Source organism: Saccostrea cucullata, unplaced genomic scaffold (assembly GCF_032062105.1).
Source record: "Saccostrea cucullata isolate Sc308-1 unplaced genomic scaffold, CSIRO_AGI_Scuc_v1 ctg755, whole genome shotgun sequence".
Taxonomy (NCBI): domain Eukaryota; kingdom Metazoa; phylum Mollusca; class Bivalvia; order Ostreida; family Ostreidae; genus Saccostrea; species Saccostrea cuccullata.
In genome coordinates this window covers 15,203-43,196 of record NW_026928871.1, presented here as the reverse complement: position 1 = coordinate 43,196, position 27,994 = coordinate 15,203, and the positions used below count along the sequence as shown (strand labels likewise).

The following is a 27,994-nucleotide window of genomic DNA, read 5'->3' as shown; positions in this document are numbered from 1 at the left end:
GTCTTTAATTTAAAAAGCTTTAGTTTTGGTCCATTCATATAAAGGTATTACACAGGGTAAAAGACAATACATTTTTATTAAAATGGAAACTGTATTTGAAATATCACAGTTATAACAAATCAACATATTCATAAAACCTTAATACATATACAGTGTAGACCTACTTATAACTACATGTATTACATACAGTAAATACCCAAGTTACTTTTAACACTCCAAAATAATAACAACTGTAGTTTTGAGGGAGTATTTTTGGTGTAACTAGTTTCTACCTTTGCAAGATCTTTAAATCATTTCAGATTATGCATTTATACTATTAAAGAAAAACCAGCTGCCTTCTATAAATTAAGCATTATATTTGCTTATGGTTACATGATTTTTCTAGGTTTTTTCATAAGAATTCATTATATTCATATATATATGTGGAGAATAACTAGCTTCTTTAATAAATATATTTCAAAATCAGCTGCTCTTCAATTTTCTCTGAAATTCAATTTTAAAAAATCCTATCATCTAAACATCATCCGAGTTATAAACCCCTTCCCGCTGAGGCATCTTTTAGAACAGTTGTTGCGTAAATTCTATTCATCTGTTCAATGAAAATGAAAGTCAAGACTGTGTGAGGTCCCAGTCGGAAATAGTATGGCAAGAATCCCTTCCATAGACTGAAAAAGCCTTCCTTTCGTATCGTATTCACAAAAACATCCTGTAATGAAGAAAAAAGGTTATGTAAAATGTCATAATTAATCTATTTCAGGACATTTATTACTTAAGATATACTAGTATAGGACATGGGCCACCTTTTCCAGAGAATTCTTATTTAAGAAAAAAATCAAACAAATACATTATTCTAAGTTGAAGGGTCCTCCACACACCCACAGCGTATGTTCTCATATTATTGAGCATTACTTTTAACAAGCATATCAACCTTTAAAAACTGTCCAGGGATTAAAATATAATTTATACTGATTTTTAAAAAAAATTATTTCACAAGTTTCAAGAAATTTTTCCCAAGGCATTTTCATACCTAGCACAACAAATTTTGTCTTACCCTTTCGTATATTTTTAAGCTCACAGAATAACCATAAAAACTTAATTTTATCGATCAATATATTTATTACTAGTGTTGGCAAATCGGACGATTTTTACTAACCGGTTACTCGCTTATTCTTCCGATCGAGTACCCGGTTACTCGGATGATTTTTTGCAATAGTTTCCGTATTTATTACTTACCTCATCCTTTTACTTATTGGTAAAAATAATCCACATATGCTACGTATATGAATTATAATTTATTTACAAATACAAACTTTAAAAACACAACATCTTCGAACACTATTGAATATAAATGTCACTTGAAACAGTCAGTTTGTTTTCGTTAAAGATTAAAAAAATTATCAACACATGACCTTGTTATTGCTGGTTGTTTTTGTAGAGTTTCCTGCAAGTCACTGGTTTCCGAATTATGTTTCAAACTAAGGTGATTTAGCATATTGTAGTTCCACCCGTATTTCGATTCAGTTTTTTTTAATATACCCACGCTTTAGATGTTTGCGGCGGCATCTTGTGAAAGTAAGTCCCTCTAACTATCACAGGTCTACTTTAAAAGTAATTATAACTCAGGTTTTCAAAACATGTACCCCCATGGTAATCAAAGCCATAAATTATATACGCTGTGAAAACTAATCAAAACAAATCGATCCCAACTGTAAACCAGCAAAGCAAGCCTATAGCTAACGGTAATTAACGGTAATTAAATGAGGGAAATGTGTCAATAAACATTTACAAATAGCATAAAAATCATTTTATACCTATTAACTATGAAAAATGTATTTTATCCGAGTAACCGAATAGCAGTTTTACTAACCGATACTCGCAACGTTCGACGGTTAACCGGTTAACCGGGTACTCGTTGCCAACACTATTTATTACAGAATTTTATTTTATTTACGAAAAGTACATAAAACTCATTTTCTCTAAAATGCATCTCGAAAAAAATCAGTAAAGACTCCTTTTGTAGAGAAGAAACATTAATGAATTAGATTACATCAAAAAATTGAATTAAAAATATTAAATGCACTGATGTAGAAAAATTATTTTCAAAATCTTTGGTATCAAAGTTCCTTTTTGGAATTATCTTTCCTTTTGCCCGGGACTCAAAAACTTTGGCAAGTCTCCGCATTCGTCACCATACTATATTTAGTAATTACTGGTCACTGAACTGGACAGATATAAGAAAGGAAAACTAGAAACGCACACTATTTTATTAATATTTATGAACACACAATGAGATAATGTATTATTGAAACGCACGAATCAGTGTGCCAAAATTTCAACTATCAAAACAGACTCGGTTGATTAGCCTGAAAGTATAAATAACCTAAACGTTTCTCGTCATACTGGTACCTGTTGTTTACGAATTATTATGTAACATAATCCCAGATATCTGTTGTTCTTTTATTTAAAAAAAAAACGCACATCTTTTTCTATCGGTCACTCCCTGACCATGCCATGTGTTCATTGTTTATGATTAGGGTGTCGCTCTCAGTGTACTGCAAACTTTTCTCTTTGTAAAACCTTTATCTCTCAAGCATTTGTAAGACTCTTTTACAAACGGTGCTATGCCAAATTGTCCATGCATAAACTAGATAAAACCGGAAGTAAAAGTATTTTTTTCTCTATATACGTCACAAGTCACATGGTGTGGAGGACCCTTAAGTTTAACAAAAATGTCAAACTAGACTGCAAATTTTCAAAATGCTTTTAAGTTATGGAACATGTATGCTTTTCCTGCAGTTTTTACCCCTCTAATTTAACTACAGTGATAAGATTGTCAAATATTACCATTGCTCCTTTGTACTCTGGTTTTCCATCAATAGTTTTCATGTTCTGTATTCTGTAAAAGAAATTAATATATACATACAACTATATATATTTGTTTAGTACTATAAAAGGAGGGTTCAAATTTTCAGTAGATAAAAAAATATGATTACCTAGTTTTCACAATATCTACAGGCATTGAGAACACTGTCGTCACAAAGCCACTGATCATACTGCTAACGAAATGGAGAAGCAACCCATCTTTGACCATTTCTCCTGAAACAAACATACCCAGGTATTTACATTTTTAAACAATGATTTTTTTTAATCACAATTTTAGTACTTTACAGAGTCAATCTTGTATAAATCTGTTTATCTATGTATGTTACAAGAAGTTCCTAAGCAGAAATCAGTATTTTCTAATTTCCAAAGAGTTTTTACCCTTAGATTTCTATCTAAATGTATACATACTGTCAAGGAAAAATTGTTTAACTTGTGAATAAGAGGACAGCTGAGATGCATTCACCACCATAGCTCTTCCTATAGTAGGGCCACTTCCCTGTGATAAGTGAAACATAGGTAATCAAAGATTACGAAGCTCACCTCGACGAATGTTATCAGTTTAGGTAATGCAAATCTCACATCATATTTTCTTAACAGTTGGTTTTTATTCTGACAATAATATTCAAGCATGTTCTCTTTAAGTAGGTCTTAAAATTCAATGGGGATTGTCCTGTTCCAAAAACTTTAACCTCGTCACTCGTTTGGAAAATGTGGGTCAGATCCAGCATCCGAAGCAAGTTTCGATTGTCCATCCCTAGATGCATCATCCCTGCAAGTTTGGTCCGGGTAGGGCTTATAGTTACTTATAGGAATAATCTAGTCACTAATCTGGTAGGTCACATTCAGCATCCGAAGCAAGTCTGGTAGTGTCCATCCCTAGATGCATTATCCATGCAAGTTTGGTCCGGGTAGGGCTTATACTTACTTGGGAATAATTTAGTCACTAATCTGGTAAATGTAGGTCAGATCCAGCATCCGAAGCAAGTCTGGTAGTGTCCATCCCTAGATGCATCATCCATGCAAGTTTGGTCCGGGTAGGGCTTATAGTTACTTGGGAATGGACCTGCTTCAAAAGATGTAACCTGGTCACTCATCTAGAAAATGTAGGTCAGATCCAGCATCCGAAGCAAGTCTTGTAGTGTCCATCCCTAGATGCATCATCCATGCAAGTTTGGTCCAGGTAGGGCTTAGAATTCCTTGGGAATGGACTTGCTCAAAAAACTTTAACCTGGTCACACATCTGGAAAATGTAGGTCACATCCAGCATCCGAAGCAAGTCTGGTAGTGTCCATCCCTAGATGCATCATCCATGCAAGTTTGGTCCGGGTAGGGCTTATAGTTCCTTGGGAATGGACCTGCTCCAAAAACTTTAACCTGGTCACTCATCTGGAAAATGTAGGTCACATCCAGCATCCAAAGCAAGTCTTGTAGTGTCCATCCCTAGATGCATAATCCATGCAAGTTTGGTCCAGGTAGGGCTTAGAATTCCTTGGGAATGGACTTGCTCAAAAAACTTTAACCTGGTCACTCATCTGGAAAATGTAGGTCACATCCAGCATCCGAAGCAAGTCTGGTAGTGTCCATCCCTAGATGCATGCAAGTTTGGTCCAGGTAGGGCTTACAGTTACTTGAGAATGGACCTGCTCCTAAAACTTGAACCGGGATGCCGACGCAAACTCCGACACCGACGCCGGGGGTATAGCATAAGCTCATCTCGACTTCGTCGAGGTGAGCTAAAAAGTCTTAATAAAACAGAGTGAATTAAATCTCGTTTGTAATTTAAAATTATAGAAACTACATGTTGGTACATCTATATACAAAATTATATTTTCCGTTTTTGACATTGTGTTTTTGTCTTCAATATTTAACAAAATGAGAACAAATAAATCAAACAAGGTCCATTATCATATAAATAACAGCTACTGGATAGATCAACACATACGAGGGTTGATCCAAAGGTTCGTGGAATTTCTTCATATTCTATTTATTTTTCAGTGGAATTGGTTGAAAATTACAAATGAAAATGTAGACACTTGATGAATATTTTAAATTACAAAACTTTGTAAATATCTTGGATAGTAACTTTATGGCAGTTGAAATAGAAACGGTTGTTTGGAAATGCGGGGGAGACATTAACGCGTTTCTTATTATTTTAATTCTTAATACGTGAAATAAGAATTAAACCGCCCTATGTGGTATATAAAACGAAAATTATATCATTATTACGATTGCTTGATCTTTTATAGACCTTTGTGTGAGAATTTTACTGATTTTACTGGATATTTAGTTTATAAGTTGATGATTTATTGTTTTTCTTTTAAGTTGTTAGATAACGTCAAATTTCGGTCAAGTCACACGTTTTGTGAAAATCCTGGGATCACTCTATCTTAAACGCGTACATTATTGACATAGGCTTGGGAAAAATGCATTAGTTGCTGGTTTTCCAGTGGCATAAGAAATTTAAGAAAAATAGAACTTCCATTGACGTTGATAAAAGATGTGGTCGCTTTTTAGAGGCTCTGCTTAAGTACGTATCCCCCTAGACAAATTAAAAGTGTTAATGGACGTTGTCGGCTGCTGTCCTGTTCTTGACATTGCTACTGAAATTGGAACATCATATGGAAAGATGGGTAGTATTTTGAAATATGAGTAAAAAAAAATGAAGATAAGTTGGAGCGAGAGGATACCCAGGCTTTTCTTGAGAAAAAAAAATGGAGAAAAAGGCAGCATTTTGTAGAATTGCGTATTATAATTGGACATTTGGGCAAGATGCTTCTATAAGGTGACGTGACATATCTAACTTGACGTTACGTCAAAGTCTCCCCCGGGTTTCCCAACTATCCATTTTCAGAGAGTTCGTGTAACCTTATTGGTAATTGGAAAGTGGTGAAATTTTCCAATGTTGTTGCATTATGACTCTATATTATGAATATATGAATATGCCTGTTGATTGATTTCAGCAAGTCACGTTAAAATTTAAGAAAGAAATTCCACGAACTTTTGGATCAACCCTCGTAAAGTGTCAAGTTTAAAGGCTTGTACCCTGAAGAGAGCTAAAAATCCTTCCTCTAACCACACTCTTTTGAGTGCGTCAAAAACATTTTTGTATCCTCTTCTTTGTTCAACTGGGAGACTGAAAAAGAGAAAATAAATGCTGTACATGTATATATCTTTATATATATACAGAAAGCACAAAGAAATTCAGTTTTACATGGACACCCAATTCCGCCCCAGCCCGGGGTTGAACTCTCGACCTTCGGAATCTGTCTCCTAGCAGTGCAGGAACAGCGCGCTAGACCGCTCGGCTATCTAGGCAAGTCAAAAAACTTGCTTTCGATGTCGATGGAATTCTCGCGGCGCTGCCCTACACTACACGGTCATTGAGAATAGAAGTGAGATACAGTTATTTGGACATTAGTTTTAACAGAGGATTGTTACCAATACATGTTGTAATGAAATTAATTATTATTTATAAAGCACATTTTACAACAACTCTTAAACTAACATAACGATATTTTTAATGTCACTTTACTTTTCAAATTGAATTACTCCCTCTGAATATTTTCTGTTTTACTTTCTGTAAAAGTACTTAAGGCGGTAGCAATTATCATACATGTATTAAGGCTTCTTATCTGTGCACTAATGTGAACCTTTTCTTTTTAATTTAATACACGTAATTATAACAGAGAAATACACTTATATAGTTATGAGTCCTCTAAACAGTTGAAGACTGCAATGAATTTTGAATGTAGTAATGCATGTATAAGAAATACATGTACAGTATATATAGTGGTAATGTCATAGTTTACCGTCCATCTGCTGTCATTCTTATAAGAGCCAACTCAGCCGGGGTTCCAACAAATGCCCCAATACCTCCAGCAAACACACCTATAAACACTTTCTTGAAAAAGCTTGGAGGTTTGCCATCCCTAAATAAAGGATAACAATATAATTTAAATATTCTTTAAGTTGTTGAAAAATAAATTCAAATTTCAATACATATTTTGAAGTGGATAGTGGTATTGTAAAATACACTAAACATTCTCGTATTTTTTTTCTGAAACAATTTATAACTTTTCCTTTCAGTTTTGATTCAAAATAAATGCTGGAATGAGATATAATTTCTTCACATTGGAGTACAGACACTTATCATATGACACTTACACACTGAATCTTTCAAACAGGGAGGAGTATATGCCCATTCTTGTTGTTGTGTAAGTCGCCTGACGCAGAAGTCCTGCTGAAAGACTAAAAATGAAAAAAAATTCCAAAACCATCAATTTCATTCACTATTTCAAAATAACTTATCTGGATAGAGATAACTTTTTTCTGCACCATATACATTTTGTGTGACAGTGTCAACTGCATTTTTACAGTGAGAGATAATAAAAACTTAAGATCATAATTGGTGAAATAATCAGAAGCATATACAGTTCCCACACATACAAAGTTGAATATTTTTTTTTTTTAAGTTTCAAAAAATAATTAAACAAACGAAAATTTATTGTTATTTATTTTTTTAACTGGTAATTCAGATATCCGGACGCTTCACATATCCGGACAAATTGACTAGGACCAAAGCGTCCGGATAAATGAGGTTCCACTGTAGTATGAATATCTTGTGCAATATTTTGACAAAGCTTACCCTGTGTAGATCCCAGTGATGCCCTCATTCCTCAGTACTGTGATTAAGGCATGCCCACTTGATTTATACTGACGACTTTTGCCTCCCTCACCTATTGAATAAAGTACCATTTTCTTTTCAAACATACAAAGTTAAATAATTCTTTTCAAGTTTCATAAAATATTTTTTAAAATTTTTTTTTACTTTAGTGACACTTTTTTATCTAATGGAAAATACTGAATAATAATCAATATTCTTTTTTCCTCACTTTTTACACTTATTTTAAATTAAAATTTTAATGACGATATAAAAAATTGTAATTTAAAATACATGTAGATATTAGGCTTTTGATTGAGAACTTTACCACTGAGCTGCATTCTATTCTTTACCAAGTCCAGGGGCTGAACAAACACTGTAGCGCCCATTCTGAAATACAATGTAGAATTCAATACATTTTAGGCACTCATTCAGAAATACAACATAGATTCAAATATATTTATGCACTCATTCAGATACACAACATAGAATCCAATGTATTTTAGGTGCTCATTTAGACAAAAAAAAGATGGCCTTTCAGATGTAAATTAAATTAAATTTACCAAAAAAAAATGAACTTCATCAAAACAATGACTTACAAATGTTTTCTGCATATAAAATGAATGAAAATCTATGGCATTCAAAACACCAAAACACAGAAAGGGGGTCAAAAGATTAAAGCATGTATTTAATTTTTGGATGTCGGGTCACAATCGTTGAATGCTAAGGAAGTGCAACGTCATATGCGGAAAGAAAAAATCACGCTCACATTGACCAGAAGCTGTTACATTGGCTATTCCCTTATTTATAGCTCATACAAATGATACTGTAAACCAACTTTTTTTCGCGACGACATTATTTCGCGATTTTCGGGGGAAGAAACTAGTTTGCGACAATTGTCTCAATTGATTTTCACAATAAAGCCTTTTTTTGGATCTGTTGTTAATAGAAACAGATACTTTAAGGACCCATTCACGGCAAGAAATATTCGCAACGACGAGGCTCTGACGAAAATTTCTCGCATGCGAATAAAAGTCGGTTTACAGTAATACCTGGGTTACATCTGCTTTGGCAGATAATGTGAATTTTAGAATGAATATATGTTACAAAAAATATCTGTATTATTATTTTTAAAATAAAGGTTTAAGGTAATTATAATGCCATTCATTATACATCTTGAAACTAAAACATAATTTTTAAAAAAGCTTTAACAAGAAACAAGAAAAGTATTGTCAACTACTGATAAATTGTTTTGTAATTAATTTAAATGACATCGGGCTCGCAATCCGGATGTTTCTCATTTAAATTTTGGTTACTTTCTAAATCATGAACTGCAAATTTCAAAATAACAATAGGATATTATAAAATATTTGTTTTTATATTTGAAAATGAAATGTAAACTATATATTGTCCTCTGTGTCCTCTAGAATCTGAATGACAGTCAAACAATAAGGCCTTAATTGCGGTTGCAGGTGCGTGTCCTTGGATCATTCAAACTGCACGTGCATTGCTACCCCTGCTATTTAATAAATGAAAGAGCTATAAATTTACTTACCCAGCTAATCCGCCGATGGTAAATTTCATGTACTTGGGTATCGTGTTCTTTTTCTCCGACATTGTTGTTGTTCATGCAGATGATCAAGTCGGGTGCTGAGTCGACGCGTTATGTCAGTCAAAAAGGATCTGACTAATGTCCGCAATGTGATAGAGAATACTGAAGGCTATTATGAAAAAAAAAATAAAAATACTATGGAATATTTTTTATAAAGATTGTTCGTTTATTATTACATTTTCATATAGGCCTATAAATGTTTTATCACATGTAACCTCTCTATCGGAAAATGAATATTATTTTAATTTGTCAGTATTCGAAAGGCGGATCTAAAAAAAAAATGTGCTGGGGCCAGGAACACCAGCATTAATTCTCAGTTAAACAAAGACTGTGGCTTTATATACACTAGGTTCCGAGGAACATATTGAAAAAAAAAATGTTACCCATTCTTCTTAACTGCAAATTGATAACTCTTTCATTGTCTATCGATCATTATGGTGATTCTGAAGTCTAGAACATGTAGACTTTATCGGAAGGGGGGGGGGGTTAATTTAAAAGGTTTAACAAGCCCCAAAAAAGTAAAATATTGTCAAAACCAGAAAAATCCTATTTCGTTGGGGGGGAGGGGGCATAGTTGTTTCACTATGTACATGTATGAACTCTTTGGAACCAAATTTATTCATGCATTCCCACTTTACCCAACAAAAACTAAGTGGAGGGGGCAACTGCACGCCCTTTCAATGAACCTTTTCAATAGTAAAAAGTAATGTTTGGAAAAAGTGAGGAGCAACCCCTCCCCAACCCCTACCCCCCGACACTAAAATGGTTGTTAAAACCCAATTCATGATCAAATGAAATTTTTATCAAACAGGTAACCATCTCTCCAAAGCTCTTTGGTTGCTATATTCCTCGTTTAACAGAGGTTTCATCTTTTCACGCTTTTTAAGGTCATTTAAAACCATTTTGATAGATGTTGCTGAAGTACCATTCTTGGAATTAGAAAACTAGTTTTGAACATCGCTATGCTGCCAAGAGCAAGGATGTATATCTTTATCCCTTCAAATCAAGTTTGGGATGAGAGGCTAATTTTCAAATCCCTGGCTCTTATCTTAGGTAATTTCATTCCCTCTTCTACTTCACCTTAGAAATAGAAATACGTGCATCAGTCCCAGAACCTGGCGGGAGTAGGGTGATTCACAGAAAGTTTTAGCTTCCAACATGTAACTCCTTGTATTAAACTTGGATTTTGAACAACTTTTACCAAAAATGTTCAGACTTTGAAGTCACTCATAACTTTTGATACTTTCATACTTCACACGAGTGTTTAGTGTGGCAAGACCTTTCAATGGATATGAATATTTTTGACCTTGTGACACTGACCTTAGAGTTTGACCTACTTTTCAAAAAACTTCAACCTTGGCCATAACTTTTCAACAGTTAGAACTAGGGTTTTTATATTTCAGAAATATATTCCTTGTGATATTAAACTCCTCTGGATACCAACAATTTTGAGCTATTGACCTTGGAGTTTGACTTTCATTTGAGAAACTTCAACTCCATAAGCTGTCATACGGGGATATCAGTGTTTCACAAACATATGTTGTTATTTTATTTTATTATTTTTTTTTTGCTCGTCAAGGAATCTTTGGTAATTAATAGTGCCGCTCCAAGTGAAAATGAATAGCTGTAACCTCCCCCCCCCCCCCAAACTGAAATTGCTTCCTATTGGCCTGTATGTTCTACTCAAAATACTTTGGTTAAATGTTAAAGTTAACTTTAACAGGAAGGTAAAAGAAAGTGGCATTCAGAGAGAGAGAGAGAGAGAGAGAGAGAGAGAGAGAGCATAAAACTAAGGTATTTCACAAACACCGAAAGTAAAACCAACACAAATTTTGTTTACATTTAAGATTTTACAACAACATTTACATAAACAATATCCATAATGGCTTGATATCCATATGGCAGTATAATGCTGATTAATAGTAAAACAAATATTTCGCTAATAAAGCAAGTGTTTTTTGATTATTATAAAGTTCTTTCTTTCATTCACCCCTCGTTCATCCTTCAAATCACATCACTTTAAATGAAGAAATTCCAACAATCTTCCATCTTCATTGGCGTCGTCAAAGGCTTGGAAATCCTGTTGATATTAAATAAATAAAATTATATTAACAGAAAATTAACAAAAACTGAAAAATTGTGATTTACTTGTATATCAAAAGCAGTCTTCTACCAGTGATATAAGCTCGGTGGAAAGTGCAGATCTATGTTTTTGTAATAATTGTGTAAAACAATTTACCGTTTATAGCTCTCCTTACAGAGCCCATTTTTTGAAATTTGATACATAAAGAATTGTCAAATTGGTTAAAACGAATTCAAGATCTTTATAACATTTCCTAATTCATTCTAACAAATTAAATTCTGTGTAAAAACATAATTCAACAATTTTTATATCAGGTTAACTTCGTTCAAAACAACTCCATTATTAGTCAATCGAATTAAATCAGTTTAAACAGATTCTTAAATATAATTGATGTAGCACTTTGTATTCTTTTAATCGAATTTAACATTTACAACTTTCGGAGTAATATTTATTCATTCGTTAAAACAAATTCAACGTATTTAATTTGTTGAGGAAAAAATATCGGAGTTTGTTTCAACCGACATTATGTAACAAATCTTTGAATTCGATATCAAGAATTCAACACATTTGATATCAAAAAATTGAATTTACTGCAAACAATTGTTATAACGAATCAAATTTGTTTTGATTTATTTGACAATTTAATATCAAATACAGAAATGTTTTTAATATGTCCTAAATTGATAATTTTGATAGACTGATGATGGTCAAGAATTAAAATCAGCTGTAAAAAATCCACGTATGTCCTCAGTGGATACTGATTACCCCGCAGTAGGTGTTGTCATTAAATATTTGAGGGGGTAATAAGTCTGGAATCCCTGCTAGAGCCCTCATTTCTTCCCTGCCCTCCTGGTTTTTACTGAGGTCTATCTCCTCATAAGGAATCTTTTTACCGTCCAGGATCAGCTTTATTCGGTTCTGTTTGATGTAAATCTGAAAATAAAACACACAATTGACTATATACTATAGTACATACACGTTTTTAAACATTTATTATGACTGAGTATTCGGCATGTCTAACTATTGATAGTCTGTCTGTGGATTCTATAGGAATCTCCCATCAGTGCTTATATCACTGATTTAATAGAATGACTCACTTCCGTATTCGGTTAGGATGGAAGAAACTTATCACCAGGAACTAATTCAGGAATACCCCTGCAGACATTATAAATTCTCCTCTCAATGAAAGGACTCTTAACATAAACAGAGGCAATTATATGCGCGTGTGTGCATGAATGTGAAATGAACTCTCCACGAGCATCATTACATGTAAAAGAGGGAGTGTCATGCAGACACTTTTAAATTGTCGATACAGACGAGCTATTGTGAGAGATGAAGTTATTGGAAAAAGAGGATTCCAAATACTGCTAGACAGAAAATCAACAAGATATCAGTTATCAAAACAAAGCGATAGCATACCAAGCATAAAACAAATCGAACCCAAACAGTAGAAAAAGTGTTTACCGTTTTCGAATAAAAGTTACCCCCACACAGAAATCCCGATAGCAAGCGATTGATACAGTTTATAAATAAGAGAGAAATACTGTACTTACATCTCTATTTGTAGCCACGGTGGTCATATAGAATTTAACAGTCATTTTTTGTCTACTACAGATATACGGTGCACACAGTAGCGCTGTGTGTTTTAGTGAGCCGATTAGCTTCAGCCAGCATCCCTGTAGGTCCCCCCCTACAAGGCCGACGATGATTCAGCTTCGAGATGCACGAGTGTGCACATGGCTATCAATTTTTGGCGAAGAGAGGGATCTGCATATTTGTGTGGCTACTCACATAATTAATGATGAGCTTACTATGACAGAGGACTTAATTTTAATTGGTTGGGGAATGAGAGGGGTGTTTCTTGATGAACTTTTGTCCTGTCGGTGGCCTCAAACCGGGAAGACGGGGAATCTCCACACCAGATTTCATTCAATGAATTGTCAAATTCATTGCAGATGGAAAGTTGAAAATCTAGCTTTTAAAATGGTTTCAATAAAAAAAAATAGAATTTGTGTATTTCTGTTTGTGTTTCTGTTAAGAGTGAAAAATAATTATATACTCAGTATTATTGAGTTAATAATGTGTATATGATACTTCCTTGAAATACATATATGCATACATATACTAGTAATATAGTAGCCAAGTGCAAGTAAAAAGTAAATACATGTATAACTCTAAAAATAACGCGTTCACAATCATACAGAGACATCAGTGAAATTGTAAAGCATTTCCTGAGGGTTAAAAAAGATGCGATTGCATGGGGGTAAAATCTGATATATACATTGTGAAAATGTGGTAGCAATGAAGGAACAGCAAAAATTTTTAACTCGTAAAGAAAAATGAGATACATGTACCTGGAAAAAAGAAGCTGCCCAAACTCAAAAATCTATTACGCAGAAAGGTGGCAACTAAAATAAGATTTAATTTTGTACACCGGTACATTTTAACCTTTCGTTGGAGAGTTCAACTACAAAACAAAAAGTATAAATTTCTCTATATTAAATTAATTGAAAAATCCCAAAAAAGTATTCACGGTAGAAAAAAAGATAACTCATTGAATGCTGCAAAGAAAAATACAAGTACTCAAAACTCAAACTTTGTCAGGGTTGTAAATTTCATCATATTAATAAAGATTTATGGACGATATAGCGTTCTAATTATATCAAGAACAGCTAAGAAAGTAATAATAAAAGTCGATTTTCACAGGACTCCGTTGAGTAAGCAAGATAAAATAAGAACTTGTAAGATTCTCAAGTTATACTGTCAAAATTGATGGGGCAATTGCTACAATAATCACGTACGAACAAAGTGGGGAAAATTACCAAATATAGCAAAGAAAGTTTAATGAATGGCCCAGTCGTTTGCTTCTTTATCAACATCAAGTAGTAGATGATTAGCTATAGCACTGCTCTCTAGATTGCGGAAGCTATCACTGAATTTCAAAAGTGAAAACTAGCACTGCTCTCCAGAAAGTGGAAACTAGCACTACTCTCAAGAAATCAAGTGAAAGCTACAGCACAGCTCTCCAAATAGTGAAATCTAGCACTGCAATCCAAGTAATGAAAGCTATAGCACTACTCATCAGAAGTGGAACTTCGCACTACTCTCCAGAACTTGAAACTAGCACTGCTCTCAAGAAAGTAGAAGCTACCACTGGCAGTCTGCAATCGAGAAAGTGGAAACTAGTATGCACAGCTCTCCAAATAGAGAAATCCAAATAATGAAAGCTAGCACTACTCTCCAGAAGTGGAACTTCGCACTACTCTCCAGAACTTGAAACTAGCACTGCTCTCAAGAAAGTGGAAGATGTGATTGTCTTCCAAAAAATGTAAGCTAGTGCTATTCTCCCGAAAAAGGAAGAAACCAATCTCTTCAAAAAAGTGGAAGCTAGAATAACTCTTTAAAAGTGGGTGCTACTGTCTTTCTGGCATGTTTCCTATTTATCAATAAAAATATGCATTATGACTACTTTTCATAATGCGTATTTTTATTGATAACTAGGAAATATGCCAGAAAGACACTACCATTGCCCGCCAGAAAGTGGAAGATACTACAGTCAGCCAGACACAAATGATATGAGAGAGGGTACTAGTTCAATCAAACATAAGAAAAACATATTCGAGAAATATCGCATGTCAAATATTTGGCTGAGAGAAAGCTCAGATGAACAGAAATAGAGGATGGAACTAAGCTTTCTTCATTTTATTTCTTTTTAGATCTGTTTAATGCACCTATCGTCTCCTGCTAACCTGGTAAAGTAAGAACAAGCAGGGATGTTCTAGTTGTGTGCTCCGAGCAATTCCTGGTACAATAATTATGAATTCTTTCAAAGTGCAAAACGTCAGAAGAGAGAGACAGAAATCATCGGAGACATGAAACAGAAATTTCAACAAATGAAGACAGCATCACAGAATCATAATTAAACACAACTAATCTTGTTGGCCTTGTTAGCCTTACAGAAAAATAGATGAAGAGAAAATGGCAGAATTCCAATTTATTGTTTTTGACCAAATAAGGTCCTCTTCTCAGTGTTCCTAAAGAAATAATCGATCCTACCATTAGAAGAGGAAAGATAGGAATGAAGGAAATACACAGGCGGATATGGAACGCCATAGCTGCCTTATGTGGCTATTTTATATTATGCTGTGGTTATTTTATATTATGCTGTGGTTATTTTATATGAAGATGGTGCTCTTTTATATTATGCTGTGCTTATTTTATATGAAGATGGTGCTCTTTTATATTATGCTGTGGTTATTTTATATGGAGATGGTGCTCTTTTATATTATGCTGTGGTTATTTTATATGAAGATGGTGCTCTTTTATATTATGCTGTGGTTATTTTATATGAAGGTGGTGGTCTATTATATTATGCTGTGGTTATTTTATATGAAGATGGTGCTCTTTTATATTATGCTGTGGTTATTTTATATGGAGATGGTGCTCTTTTATATTATGCTGTGGTTATTTTATATGAAGATGGTGCTCTTTTATATTATGCTGTGGTTATTTTATATGAAGGTGGTGGTCTATTATATTATGCTGTGGTTATTTTATATGAAGATGGTGCTCATTTATATTATGCTGTGCTTATTTTATATGAAGATGGTGCTCTATTATATTATGCTGTGCTTATTTTATATGAAGATGGTGCTCTTTTATGCTGTGCTTATTTTATACGAAGATGGTGCTCTATTCTGTTATGCTGTGGTTTTTTAATATGGAGGTGGTGCTTTATTATATTGTGCTGTGGTCATTTCATGTGATGGTGGGTTTTTTTCAAATACATATATCATGTCAAGATATTCCTCATATTTTTGAAGATTAAATTCAATACTGAGTTTATCAGCTATTATCTCGAAATGTTGAAAGTAAAACAAATACTAGTACTAGTAATTGATGTAATTAAAATCATTCAAATACACTACGACTATCGCTAATTCCTCTTTTTTCCATCAGTTATGCACTTGTTTTCAGGTTGGTGTATTTTGTGTATTAATGTTTTCCTAGGTGCATGGCAAAAATGTCGTTTTACTGTTTATAGGTACGACATTTGCCATTTTCGGGAAATCTAGAGAGATTTGTTGTCTCTGTCATTCCGGGACGCCTCAACATTCTACATATTTAAAATCGTCACTTCCATTGCTATCACTTGCAGTGCTAAATATCAAGAATTTTTTGTTCACTACATATTTTATATGACAAGGTCAATTTGGTAGACGATTGAAGGGCGTTATTTAAGGATTATTAAATGTAGATTTCACCCGAAATTATGTCCGAAACTGGTAGGAAAAGTGTAGATATTGATTAAAATCAAGAGTGAACCGAGCCCAGCACCTAGTAAGGGCAAAATCTACATTTAAAAATCCTTAAAAAATCCTATGTATTTGAAAAAAAACACACCATCACATGAAATAACCACAGCACAATATATTAAAAAACCACAGCATAATATAAAAGAGCACCATCTTCGTATAAAATAACCACAGCATAATAGAGCACCATCTTCATATAAAATAAGCACAGCATAATATAAAAGAGCACCATCTTCATATAAAATAACCACAGCATAATATAAAATAAGCACAGCATAATATAATAGACCACCACCTTCATATAAAATAACCACAGCATAATATAAAAGAGCACCATCTTCATATAAAATAACCACAGCATAATATAAAAGAGCACCATCTTCATATAAAATAACCACAGCATAATATGAAATAGCCACATAAGGCAGCTATGGCGTTCCATAGGCAGAAGAGAGGGGGGTGCCAACAAGTTGGCAAGAACTTAGCTAATTTGGGATGAACGCTTTAAAAATATGGAGAAATAAATCGAGAAACAGCGCACTTTTTTGTGCGCAATAAATATAGTTTTTTTTTTTCAGTGGGTGGCACTGTAGCTCTCCAGTCTGTCAATATATATTTTTCGGAGAGCTACAGTTCTGCAGCTAGCAAGAACTATACTAACAGTCGGGAAACATGGTTTTCCCAGTAGATGCGGGCTTTCGATTCCTCCTAAATCAGACTGCAGAGAACACACGGCTAAGATGGGATGATATTACCAGCATGGTTATAAGGAAATAATTGAAAAACAAATGCCATACATAATAAAAAATGCCAAATCGGAAAAGAATGGTCCGTATTCCAACTTCAGTACATTGCATTGCAAAGGTATAGAATCTATATACACGTATCATGCCAAGTTATATAAATTCTATAATTTGATTGGGGTGTGGGGGTGTGTTAAAATCAATCTTACATATTATGGCTCGCCAGAAGAAAAAGATTGAAGGGGCATGCAGGATTGCTATTGAGGGGTATCATTGCTGAAGCCACGTTGCATATACTAGTATTTCATATGTTAATAGGATTTAAGATTAAAGTTGTTAATGAATGTAATTCACCAGACAGCGACTGTAAATATGTTTTAACAAGAATACTTATTAATTCATTTGTTTGAGCACAGTAGTTTAAGGAAACACAAGAAAATGCTTCCTAAGAAATCTACCGGTGTTAAATATTATTATCAGATAATTCAGGTAGCACATTCTTTAAAAGGCATTAAAACCCTATAGCCCTTAAGAAGTTAAACATAGCTTTTCACACAATACTACATATTGATCGTTTAGGCAGACTTTTAAAACGTATTTATTGTTCCTCTATCGGGAGATTCAAACAGAATTGTCACCAATACCACTCGGGAGTTATCTGCCCAATGTCGGATCAGAAGAGTCCTTGACAACCTGCTGAAATGCAGTGTAAGATGCTTTCTCAAGTGGGATAGAGGAAAATTATAAGCGAAAATGGATGAGGACTCTCTCAAAGGTATGTGAACTACTAGTGTCTTTATCCACTTATTTGTTACTTATACAAAAACTTGTATCAAGTTTGAGTAACTTGATATTTAAACCTACATGTAACGATTTCATATATACAATATGCATAAATGTATTGTTTGAGTGTAACGCTAGACTGACAATCTACAAAACTTCAAACCTTATTGAAAAAAAAAAAAGCAATAGTAATTCTTTTGAGAGCTTTATTTATAACTTAAAAATGTAATAAACAGCATGCAAGTCGTTATTTTAATATTAGCTTCATTGATTAGTATGTAGCACGTCGACAAAGATATTCTAAGCAATTCCATAAAATTTTAAAACATTTTAAAAAGTTGCAAACTTGTGTCATATTCAACTTAAATCAATCAAATTAAGATTTTTTGATGATTTTATTTTACTTTCCATATTTTCTTCTAATAACCGTCTTAGCACAGATGGACCCCTTCCCTAACCAATTTATAAACACGGCACAAAATAAGCAATTGTTTCATAAAGTAATAATTATAAAAGAGAAAAATCGTTAAGTGTCGCTGATTTTAGGGTCAAAGTATGAGACATAAGGGTTTGAACAAAATTTAATATGTTGACATTCATCAAATATTTGCCTTCTTCATAGGACACTAATAGTTGAAACAGCCATTGCCAATCATCGATTAATGCCTTAAAAGAGCCGTTTAGAAATTACTTTCAAAACATCAGATCATTTTTTACATATTTATTTTAGATGTCTTGTATTTGTGAACGGGGAACGGTTATACCCGGGTTTTTTTTAAATATCGGATTATCTTTTTGGTGAAGGGCTTAAATGGAACAGCGGCCTTATATTGTCAGCGAGTACAAATATAATTAACCCAATCTGCTTAATCTTTTTTACTGTGTGGGGCTGCGTAAACAAAATGTTCCTTGATGCCAAGAAATTTGTTTTAATTTTCTTCACTGAAAAGAATACCAAAAGCATTTACCCCAATCAATCTTTGTTTAATGATAATACCAAAGCACATCTAAATATCTTGTGTACCTCATTCCATATCTAAATTAACATTCCATATCTAAATTAGCTACAGAATTAAAAACAAGAGGCCCAGGGGCCACAGCGCTCACCTGAGCACATCGGGCTTGAATTTACCCCCCCCCCCCCCCCCCCCCCCCCTTTCCAGGCCTTCATCATTTGAACAAACTAGAATCCACACTACCTGAGGATGATTCCATATAAATATCACTAATCATAGCTTTGAAGTACTTGAAAAGAAGATTTTAAAAGGTTTCCCTATATATCCCTATGTAAAACTTGGGACAGCCATTTTGGCCCCACCCTAGCCCAGGGGGTCATGATTTGAACAAACTTGCATCTACACTGCCTGAGGATGATTCCACATGAGTTTCATCTTTCCTGGCCCAGTGGTTCTTGAGAAGGATTTTTAGAGATATTTCCTATATATTCCTATGTAAAACTTGGGTCGGCCATTTTGGCCCCACCCTTGCCCCGGGGGTCATGATTTGAACAAACTTGAATCTGCACTACCTGAGGATGATTTCACATGAGTTTCATCTTTCCTGGCCCAGTGGTTCTTAAGAAGAGGATTTTTAAAGATTTTTCCTATATATTCCTATGTAAAACTTGGGTCGGCCATTTTGGCCCCACCCTTGCCCCGGGGGTCATGATTTGAACAAATTTGAATCTACACTACCTGAGGATGATTCCACATGAGTTTCATCTTTCCTGGCCCAGTGGTTCTGGAGAAGAAGATTTTTAAAGGTTTTTCCTTTATATTCCTATGTAAAACTTGGCTCGGCCATTTTGGCCCCACCCTTGCCCCAGGGGTCATGATTTGAACAAACTTGAATCTACACTACCTGAGGATGATTCCACTTGAGTTTCATCTTTCCTGTCCTAGTGGTTCTAGAGAAGAAGATTTTTAAAGATTTTTCCTATATATTCCTATGTAAAACTAGGGTCCGCCATTTTGGCCCCACCCTTGCCCTGGGGGTCATGATTTGAACAAATTTGAATCTACACTACCTGAGGATGATTCCACATGAGTTTCATCTTTCCTGGCCCAGTGGTTCTTGAGAAGAAGATTTTTAAAGATTTTTCCTATATATTCCTATGTAAAACTTGGGTCGGCCATTTTGGCCCCACCCTTGCCCCAGGCGTCATGATTTGAACAAACTTGAATCTACACTACCTGAGGATGATTCCACATGAGTTTCATCTTTCCTGGCCCAGTGGTTCTGGAGAAGAAGATTTTTAAAGATTTTTCCTATATATTCCTATGTAAAACTTGGGTCGGCCATTTTGGCCCCACCCTTGCCCCGGGGGTCATGATTTGAACAAACCTGAATCTACACTACCTGAGGATGATTCCACATGAGTTTCATCTTTCCTGGCCTAGTGGTTCTGGAGAAGAAGATTTTTTAAAAATGCCATTAATTTTTAACAAATTCATGATTATCTCCCCTTGGAAAAGGGCGTGGCTCTTCATTTGAACAAACTTGAATCCCCTTTACCCAAGGATACTTTGTGTTAAGTTTGGTTGAAATCGGCCCAGTGGTTCTTGAGAAGAAGATGAAAATGTGAAAAGTTTACGACGACGACGACGACAACGACGACAACGACAACAACGACGACGACGACGACAGACAACGGACAGATTGTGATCAGAAAAGCTCACTTGAGCCTTTGGCTCAGGTGAGCTAAAAAAAAAAAACAGACACACAGACATAGATAAAGTCAAAACGTCGACACCATACTGTATAATACAGAACATCGTAGACATATTGGACATCAAATCTGATTTTAAATTGATTTTTAAAATTCAAATACCCCAGTTGAATTGTGAAGAACGCGCCACTTAGATCTGACAAGTCGGTGTGTCAAAAAGGTCTGCGTTTATCTACAAAATGCGTGCTGCCTTTTTAATCAAACTAAGTACGTCTTTTCAGATGTCAAGATTGGCTATTGATCTCTCGATATAGATATTTGACTTCGATAAGAAATAGATATCGACTTTTATCCTATAAATTGATATAAATCTTTACTTTCAAATCATTTTTCATACAGCATATTTTAAAAAAAAAATCAATATACATGTACAGCTGCTAACAACACAGGACATCGTTACAGATAAATAGTTATGAAGGGATTCTTTCGTACAACTTTCATCATAAATTTCATAAAATGTTTCCGACATTGCCTTATCTCATGGTTTACAAGCGAATGTTTGATTTTATCTGTCTACCCGCAAGAAAATGGCAGGGAGACCATTCTGTTCCTAAGATTTATGGTGAAGACGATGACATTTGGTCGACAACATGCTTAATTATGGGTCCAAATACAAACACAGAATATCAAACCGCTAGCTAATACAGTGCACCTAATTTTTCCTTCAATTGATACATTTCCTGATTTGACCCACGTTTAATTTATTTCTAGAAATCTAGAAACTTGATAACAATTAATTGTTGTACTTACTGTACCTTTGCATTATAATTTTTATGTATCCACGTTTTCTCAATGCTTACTTTCATTTTATTATATTTTTCAGAAACCTTTGACTCCGAGGAAGATCAACTAAAACACGGTCTCCTCCATGGAGGGTTCAACCTCCACGATCTTCCTCGACTTCCATCTAACGTCGTCAAGCTCTACATCTGTGCAAACAGAAAAGGTAACGCGCGTTAATCTTTCAATGATGTGGAAGTCTGACAGATTCGTTATGTTTGGTGAAAGCAGGAGAAAAAAACTTTGCGAATTGTATTTTTCAGAATTTGAAAAGGAACGAGAGATTTTAATAAAAGAAGTGTATCCTGACCTTAAACGTTATTGCCGGGACAATTATGGAGTGGACTTTCACGTAAGAACCAGAATCTATAGCTAGTATCGAATATTTTTACTTTTGTACTGAACAATATATTTTATCAAAGTTTAGAACTGTTATTCAAAATCCATGTATTCCTGTTGTTGTTGTAGGCTATTGATTTACGATGGGGATCAAGGAAGGAATTGGACGTGTTCCAGCCGATGTTTCAGCGAGAACTTCAACGGTGTCAAAAAGACACACTAGGTCCAAATATACTTGTAAGATCAATTATTTCTATAACCTGTGCTATTCCACCATAGTATAACTCATAAATTATCGAAAGGCTTTATTTTTTTCAGTGTATGCTAAGTGAAGATGAGGAAGTGTGGTATCCACCTTTGGAGGTGGAGAAAGACGAGTACGAAACTTTACTGGAATTCCTAGCTTCCTGTGGATTTGAAGAAGAGGCCCTGTTTGTGGATAGGTACTACAAGGAAGACAAAAATGGCCCAACATCTTACTACTATTTACAAGTGGACTTCCAACAGAGTTGTAAGAATGAAACGCTTTTCGCTTTCTCGCCTTTTCTATTTTCGATGTTTACGGTACGGACAGACATAAAAATATCGCCATCATTAAAACCAAGCTATAATCCACACTGATTGATTCTTCTTGCAGACTCTGATGAATGGTCTAGCACACTTTGTCTTCTTCAACAAATCTTTCTGAAAGCATCCGAAGCTTGTCTGCAAAAAGGATTGATAGACACCGAGACTTATATGGAGTTCAAACCTATAGGTAACGGAAGATAAATATGTAAATTTGTTAAAACTTTCACTTTCACGAATACTTTCGTTATCTCCATATGTTTCATTCATTATGTGAAGCAATTTTTCAATCTAATTTAGGTTTGGAAAATGAAGTTGAAACAGGAATCCTTGCAATTGATCGGAAACAAAGAGAAAGAAACTGCATCTTGTATGTAAAAGGATTATTACAAGAAGGAAAAGGGAGTACGGTGGATGATAGCAGTAGTACTTGTACAGAAAGTACTAGTAGTAACGGTTTCCTTGCGAGCAGTCTCAGAGAAACGGTGTATGAAAGTATGCGAGGAAGCTTGAACTTAATAACTGAGCCCGAAGATGACGTTTCCAATGAAAAGAAAGAATTTTCTAAATCGTTTGCGAACAATGTATACTGTTCAGTGAAAGAAATCGTGGATGAGTCGATCAGAAATCAAAACCCTGTGCAAAGAGATCCCTTTTACAGGGAAATTTACAATCAGTGGAATTTTCTTAAATCTTCTCAATGTCCATTTCTGGAGAGAGATGATTTAATGTCTGCAACGAAGGATTATTTTTTATCAGAAACAGACAGACCTTTGGCAATTATTGGTGAAAACGGAGCTGGGAAGACCTCCGCAATAGCGAAGATTATCAGGGATGTGAACACCGCCATATTTAACAAGGACTTGACAATGAGGACAGCTATTGTGTTCCGTTTTGTAGGAGAGACTCAAATTGTTACCACACGACAGTTTCTCTTCAATCTTTGTCTTCATTTGGTCGACTTGATGGGAAAAGAAAGAAACGAAATCCCAACGGATTACAAACAGTTGAAATACTTTTTCTCAGAGCTTCTTCTCAGTGGAGAATTTGGCGGTATGCTAATAATTCTTCTTGATTCAGTGGATTTGTTAGAAGATAATCACAACTTCGAATGGCTCCCAATAAAAATAGCAGTAAATGTCAAATTGATTGTATCATGTAGTTCAGACAGGAAAGAACTGTGCACTCATTTGTTGGACAGATGTAAAGACAGTGTCCACTTTCTATCTCCACTGTCTTCTACCGAGTGTGAGAGGATTTTCAGAGCTTCACTGAGCACTAGCTGGAGGTCAGTCACATACGAACAAATGTCCATTGCAAAAGACGCTTTCCGGGTATGTACCCTACCATTGTTTCTGACCATGGCTATTGAGGAGGCTAAACGTTGGCATTCCTATGACAACATGAAGTTTTGTTTCATTGGAGAAAACGTTGGAGAAAACATCTATGCCTTATTTGAACGCATTGAAAAAGAGCATGGAACTTTGCTTGTATCGCATTTTCTTGGTTATCTCACTGCCGCAAACTTGGGATTGAGCGAGGCCGAATTACTGGATATAATGTCAATCGATGAAGCGTTGCTTGATGTCGTCACTGCATGCTGCAAAACTGCCATAAGAAGAATGCCATCGTATCTCCCAGTGCGTTTGTTACAAGATCTTGAACCCTTTATTACAGAGAGGGAAGTTGATGGGATACTTGTGCTATCATGGAAGCACAGGCAATTTCTAGAGGCAGCCGCTAAGAAATATTTAAGCGAAGAGAAATTCGTGGAGAATGTGCATTCAAATATCGCAGACTACTTTTTAGGAACATGGGGTGGAGCCAGAAGTAAACCATATCCCCAAAACCAAAAATCTCCTCAAAAAAGAGAAAACGAAGCATGTAGATTTTTATGCGAGCAACCAAATCATTTTGGAAGCACAGAAGCAACGATAACTTACAATCTCAGGAAATTTCGACATCTTCCCTTTAGCCTTCGAAAGAGTAATCGCTTGGATGAATTAAAGAAAAACGTACTGTGTGATTTTGATTATATGTCTGACAAAATCAAGTCCTCAACAATTCAGGAACTTTTGAGAGACTACAATGACGCACCTGATCGAGAAATTCAACTTGTAGAGGACGCATTAAAAATGGCAAAACAAACAATTGAAAAGGACATAAATTGTTTAGGAGCTGAGTTATCAGGTCGATTGCTGGAACATACTAAATCCTATAAATATATTCGCCAACTCGTGTACAGCTGTGACTTTAACGCTCAAAGAAACTGCCCTTTAATTCCAAACTGCCAGAGTTACAATACACCGGGTGGGCTGCTGCAATACAACTTTAACGCCGAAAGTGCGTCAAATATTTCCTTTCATCAAAGTCCGTGTGGTATTTTTCTTACAGCTAAAACTGCCGGTTCTCTCTCGTTAAGAGCATGGGAAATTTCGAAGGGAGATCCTAGGCCTGAAATAGTGATGCCTTTTGGTCAAATTTACGCGACTAAGGACGGAAATTTCCTCAACGTTTTTTGTAATGACGGAACAGTTAGAATTTTTCGTTCAGATTGTGGTGAACTTTACGATTCGATCGAGTACAAATATGATGATATTGCAAGCGTTTGTCTTTCGAAAAAGTACTTAGCACTTGCATTGCAAAGGGAAACCGGTCCATATCTTATCGACGTAACAGAGGCATCCCTTATTCACAGATTCAGTTATCATTCACGAACCATGGCAATTAATTCCGAGGAAACATATTTTGTTTGTGAATCCGGTCGTAATATTTTCTTATTTGAATTACCACGATTAGTCCGAAAATGCGCGGGAGAAGCTAGTGATGTCCCGAAACAACTTGTCCTTTGGGGAGATACAAAATGTTTTGTCGTCACCAAAAGCAAACAAGTTGAATCTATCACTTTTGACATCACCAACAAACACTACAGACGTAACAATCTTATGACTGACATTGATATCCGAGATATGAAGTTGTCCAACACTGGATTTATTCTAGTCATTATGACTGGAAAGAGCCTCCGATTGTTTTCAACCAGTACGGAAAAGCACAAGTTCATAAACAATGACCTGCCACCTTGTTGTTCGACGTATCCGTCTTCAAACTACACCAGCGTGTCATTCTCTGCTGACGATAAGTTGCTGATAGGAATTAGAGGCTTCTTTGTTCTCATTTGGAAAACCGACACCGGGAAACTTGCACGTGTTCTGCAGACGGGGAATGCCCCTCTCCTGAAATTGCTAACGTCATCTGCAACTAATAAAGCAGCGACACTCTCCGCTGACAACGATGTCCAAATCTGGGACTTGAGCAATGTTGATTATCCAACTAGACATACTGACAAAGTATTTCAAAATCCAGTCAAAAAGACTGAAGTGCTTCATGGCAAACATCAAGTTGTCTGTTTAGGCTCAAAGCAAGAAGACGTAAAAGTTGTCAACAGCAGCAGTGGACAAATCGAACACATTTTACAAAACGACGATGATGTTAGTTATGTCCATGATTTCATAGTATCTAGAGATGGCAATTACGTCATAACAAGAATTCATTCTCAAAGCCTAAGAGACCAACCCTCTACAGATACCATTCTCTACGATGATTTACTGTGGGATGTCAAGAGTGGTTGTAAAATTCGACATGTCTTCGATAGTCGCTTTGCCGTTTTCTCAAATAACTGCCGAACCCTAGTGTTTGTAACTTGCGTGAATCTTTCCAAAAATTGGAAAAATAACGTCTACAACTTAGAAACCACAGCGCTGGACTCTGATTTCAATTTCCTTTGCGATTTCCCCGAGAAGACAGAGTTTCTGACCACACCTTGTGTTGTTTCTGAAGATGAATTCAGTTACATCGTGGGAGTTGTCAAAACAGTTGTGTCGGCGGACACCGAAAGTCAAGAAGAAATCAAGACCCAATTTCTTGTAAGAGGACTGTTCAGTCCTTCAGCAACGTACAGAATGATAGGAATCAGAGACATTGTCCAGACCCTTGGTGAGGAGGATACCTTTCTAGATGCCTTTCCGTATCAAGAATGTAGCTGCTTGATCGTGTACGAGAAAAGGGAAGGGTTGAACAAATCAAAGAGCTCGAGCCCGTATCCAAAAGGGGCTGTGGTTTACAATGTTGAAAAGGAAGAACGTCTTATTCATTTCTCTTCGTTTTTAGAACCAACAACAGATGTATCCAGGATCAAATTTTCCTCAAATAACAAGGTTATTTTGGATAGAGATGGAAATGTATTCACAGCTGAATCGAATTTTACAGTGCCAAGTACACGAAGCAAAGGACTGGACTTAAGATATCCATGTCTAGCATTGAAAGGGCAGCATATTATTGGACTGACCAAAGACCGAACTGAGTTGGTAGTAGTTCGAGTCAGCGATGGTATCCAGAACGCAAAAATCCCTGTTCATGGTCGGGGATGCTGCTTGAGCGTGGACCACGACGACAGAACAATCGTGGTTGGTTGTGAGGACGGAAGAGTCATGGTGTGGAGTTTGATTTTACACTTGAGTGATCCCATGACGGAACTCATTTCAAAACTTCCCAGTCGAATGCCCAGTCAAGATAAAGTGAATGACAATCAAGAGGCGGATCTATTGCAAAATGATATAAAATACATCGAAGGTCGAAAACCACCACAGCGAAGCAGTGAGAGTAATGACGTCAGAAGACCACCAAGTCATCAGACCGTGTCCACCGCCGTTTTTCTGACACAGCAAACGAGTCTGGGGAGAGAAACACCCTGTTATGTACAATAACAAAAAATGATAGTTTTTAAATAATGATTTGTGCCAATTAATGTTATGGGACATTTTGTAATTAAATCATAAAATACTTATTGTATGTTTACATGCAAACAATTGCGTTATTTAAATAAAATTCAATACATTTATACAATCATTTGTATGTTTGTTGTTGAAATACAAAATGATATATTTATATGATATACTCATGTCATTTTGTATTTCAACATTATATTATAATTATATTATATACTTAAGTTTACATGCATATGAATAAATATAATGATAAGAAAATTTTGCATTCTTTGGTAACTTTTACTATACATAAAATTACAATCGCAGCTCAGTTTTCCTTTATTAAGAAGAAAAAATGGAATTGGAATCTGAAAACTTGAATAAGCTTCCATAAAAGGTAGATTAAAGATATTTTAGCAATTCTAATGTTTACAAAAATTACAAAAAATGTTGCAAACGGAGCATCCTCATGTCCAGTATGAAATGTTATATCACGGATTATTATTCTACGTGATACGTACACTTCTGTTATGCACGATAAGATAAGAATTATATTATACACGTACAAGGCCTCTCAAAGGATGTTCATAAAAACTTAGTCCCCATTGGTAAACTTGAAAAAATGAAACACTATATCTGATATTACTGCTTCGCATAAAACTCGGTGGGAGGATATGATCTATAGAAAATGTTTTACGTTTCGCCCTGAAATTAATGTGAGCTCCCTCAAGAGACCCC

The 27,994-nt window shown here is 35.3% G+C and overlaps 4 protein-coding genes across 4 annotated transcripts in view; 1 reads left to right on the top strand and 3 right to left on the bottom strand.

The window, feature by feature from the left end:
* Window positions 1-27,994, bottom strand: part of LOC134278971 (uncharacterized) — a 50,608-nt gene that overhangs the window by 16,595 nt on the left and 6,019 nt on the right. The window lies entirely within an intron of this gene.
* On the bottom strand, window positions 58-9,245 carry LOC134278968 (mitochondrial 2-oxoglutarate/malate carrier protein-like). The gene is made up of 10 exons (XM_062761274.1): window positions 9,099-9,245; window positions 7,872-7,933; window positions 7,529-7,619; window positions 7,048-7,131; window positions 6,693-6,812; window positions 5,926-6,016; window positions 3,292-3,379; window positions 2,994-3,096; window positions 2,845-2,896; window positions 58-706 (listed from the first exon to the last, which is right to left on the bottom strand). Exons 1-10 carry the CDS (start codon window positions 9,158-9,160, stop codon window positions 530-532), a joined length of 930 nt encoding a protein of 309 aa, XP_062617258.1. The 5' UTR covers window positions 9,161-9,245; the 3' UTR covers window positions 58-529.
* Window positions 10,986-13,008, bottom strand: LOC134278967 (SH3 domain-binding glutamic acid-rich-like protein 3). Its single transcript, XM_062761273.1, has 3 exons — window positions 12,792-13,008; window positions 12,004-12,171; window positions 10,986-11,235 (listed from the first exon to the last, which is right to left on the bottom strand). Exons 1-3 carry the CDS (start codon window positions 12,834-12,836, stop codon window positions 11,170-11,172), a joined length of 279 nt encoding a protein of 92 aa, XP_062617257.1. The 5' UTR covers window positions 12,837-13,008; the 3' UTR covers window positions 10,986-11,169.
* LOC134278966 (NACHT and WD repeat domain-containing protein 2-like) lies at window positions 17,932-27,356 on the top strand. The gene is made up of 7 exons (XM_062761272.1): window positions 17,932-18,071; window positions 21,631-21,753; window positions 21,851-21,939; window positions 22,056-22,163; window positions 22,245-22,437; window positions 22,564-22,683; window positions 22,794-27,356. Exons 1-7 carry the CDS (start codon window positions 18,050-18,052, stop codon window positions 27,254-27,256), a joined length of 5,118 nt encoding a protein of 1,705 aa, XP_062617256.1. The 5' UTR covers window positions 17,932-18,049; the 3' UTR covers window positions 27,257-27,356.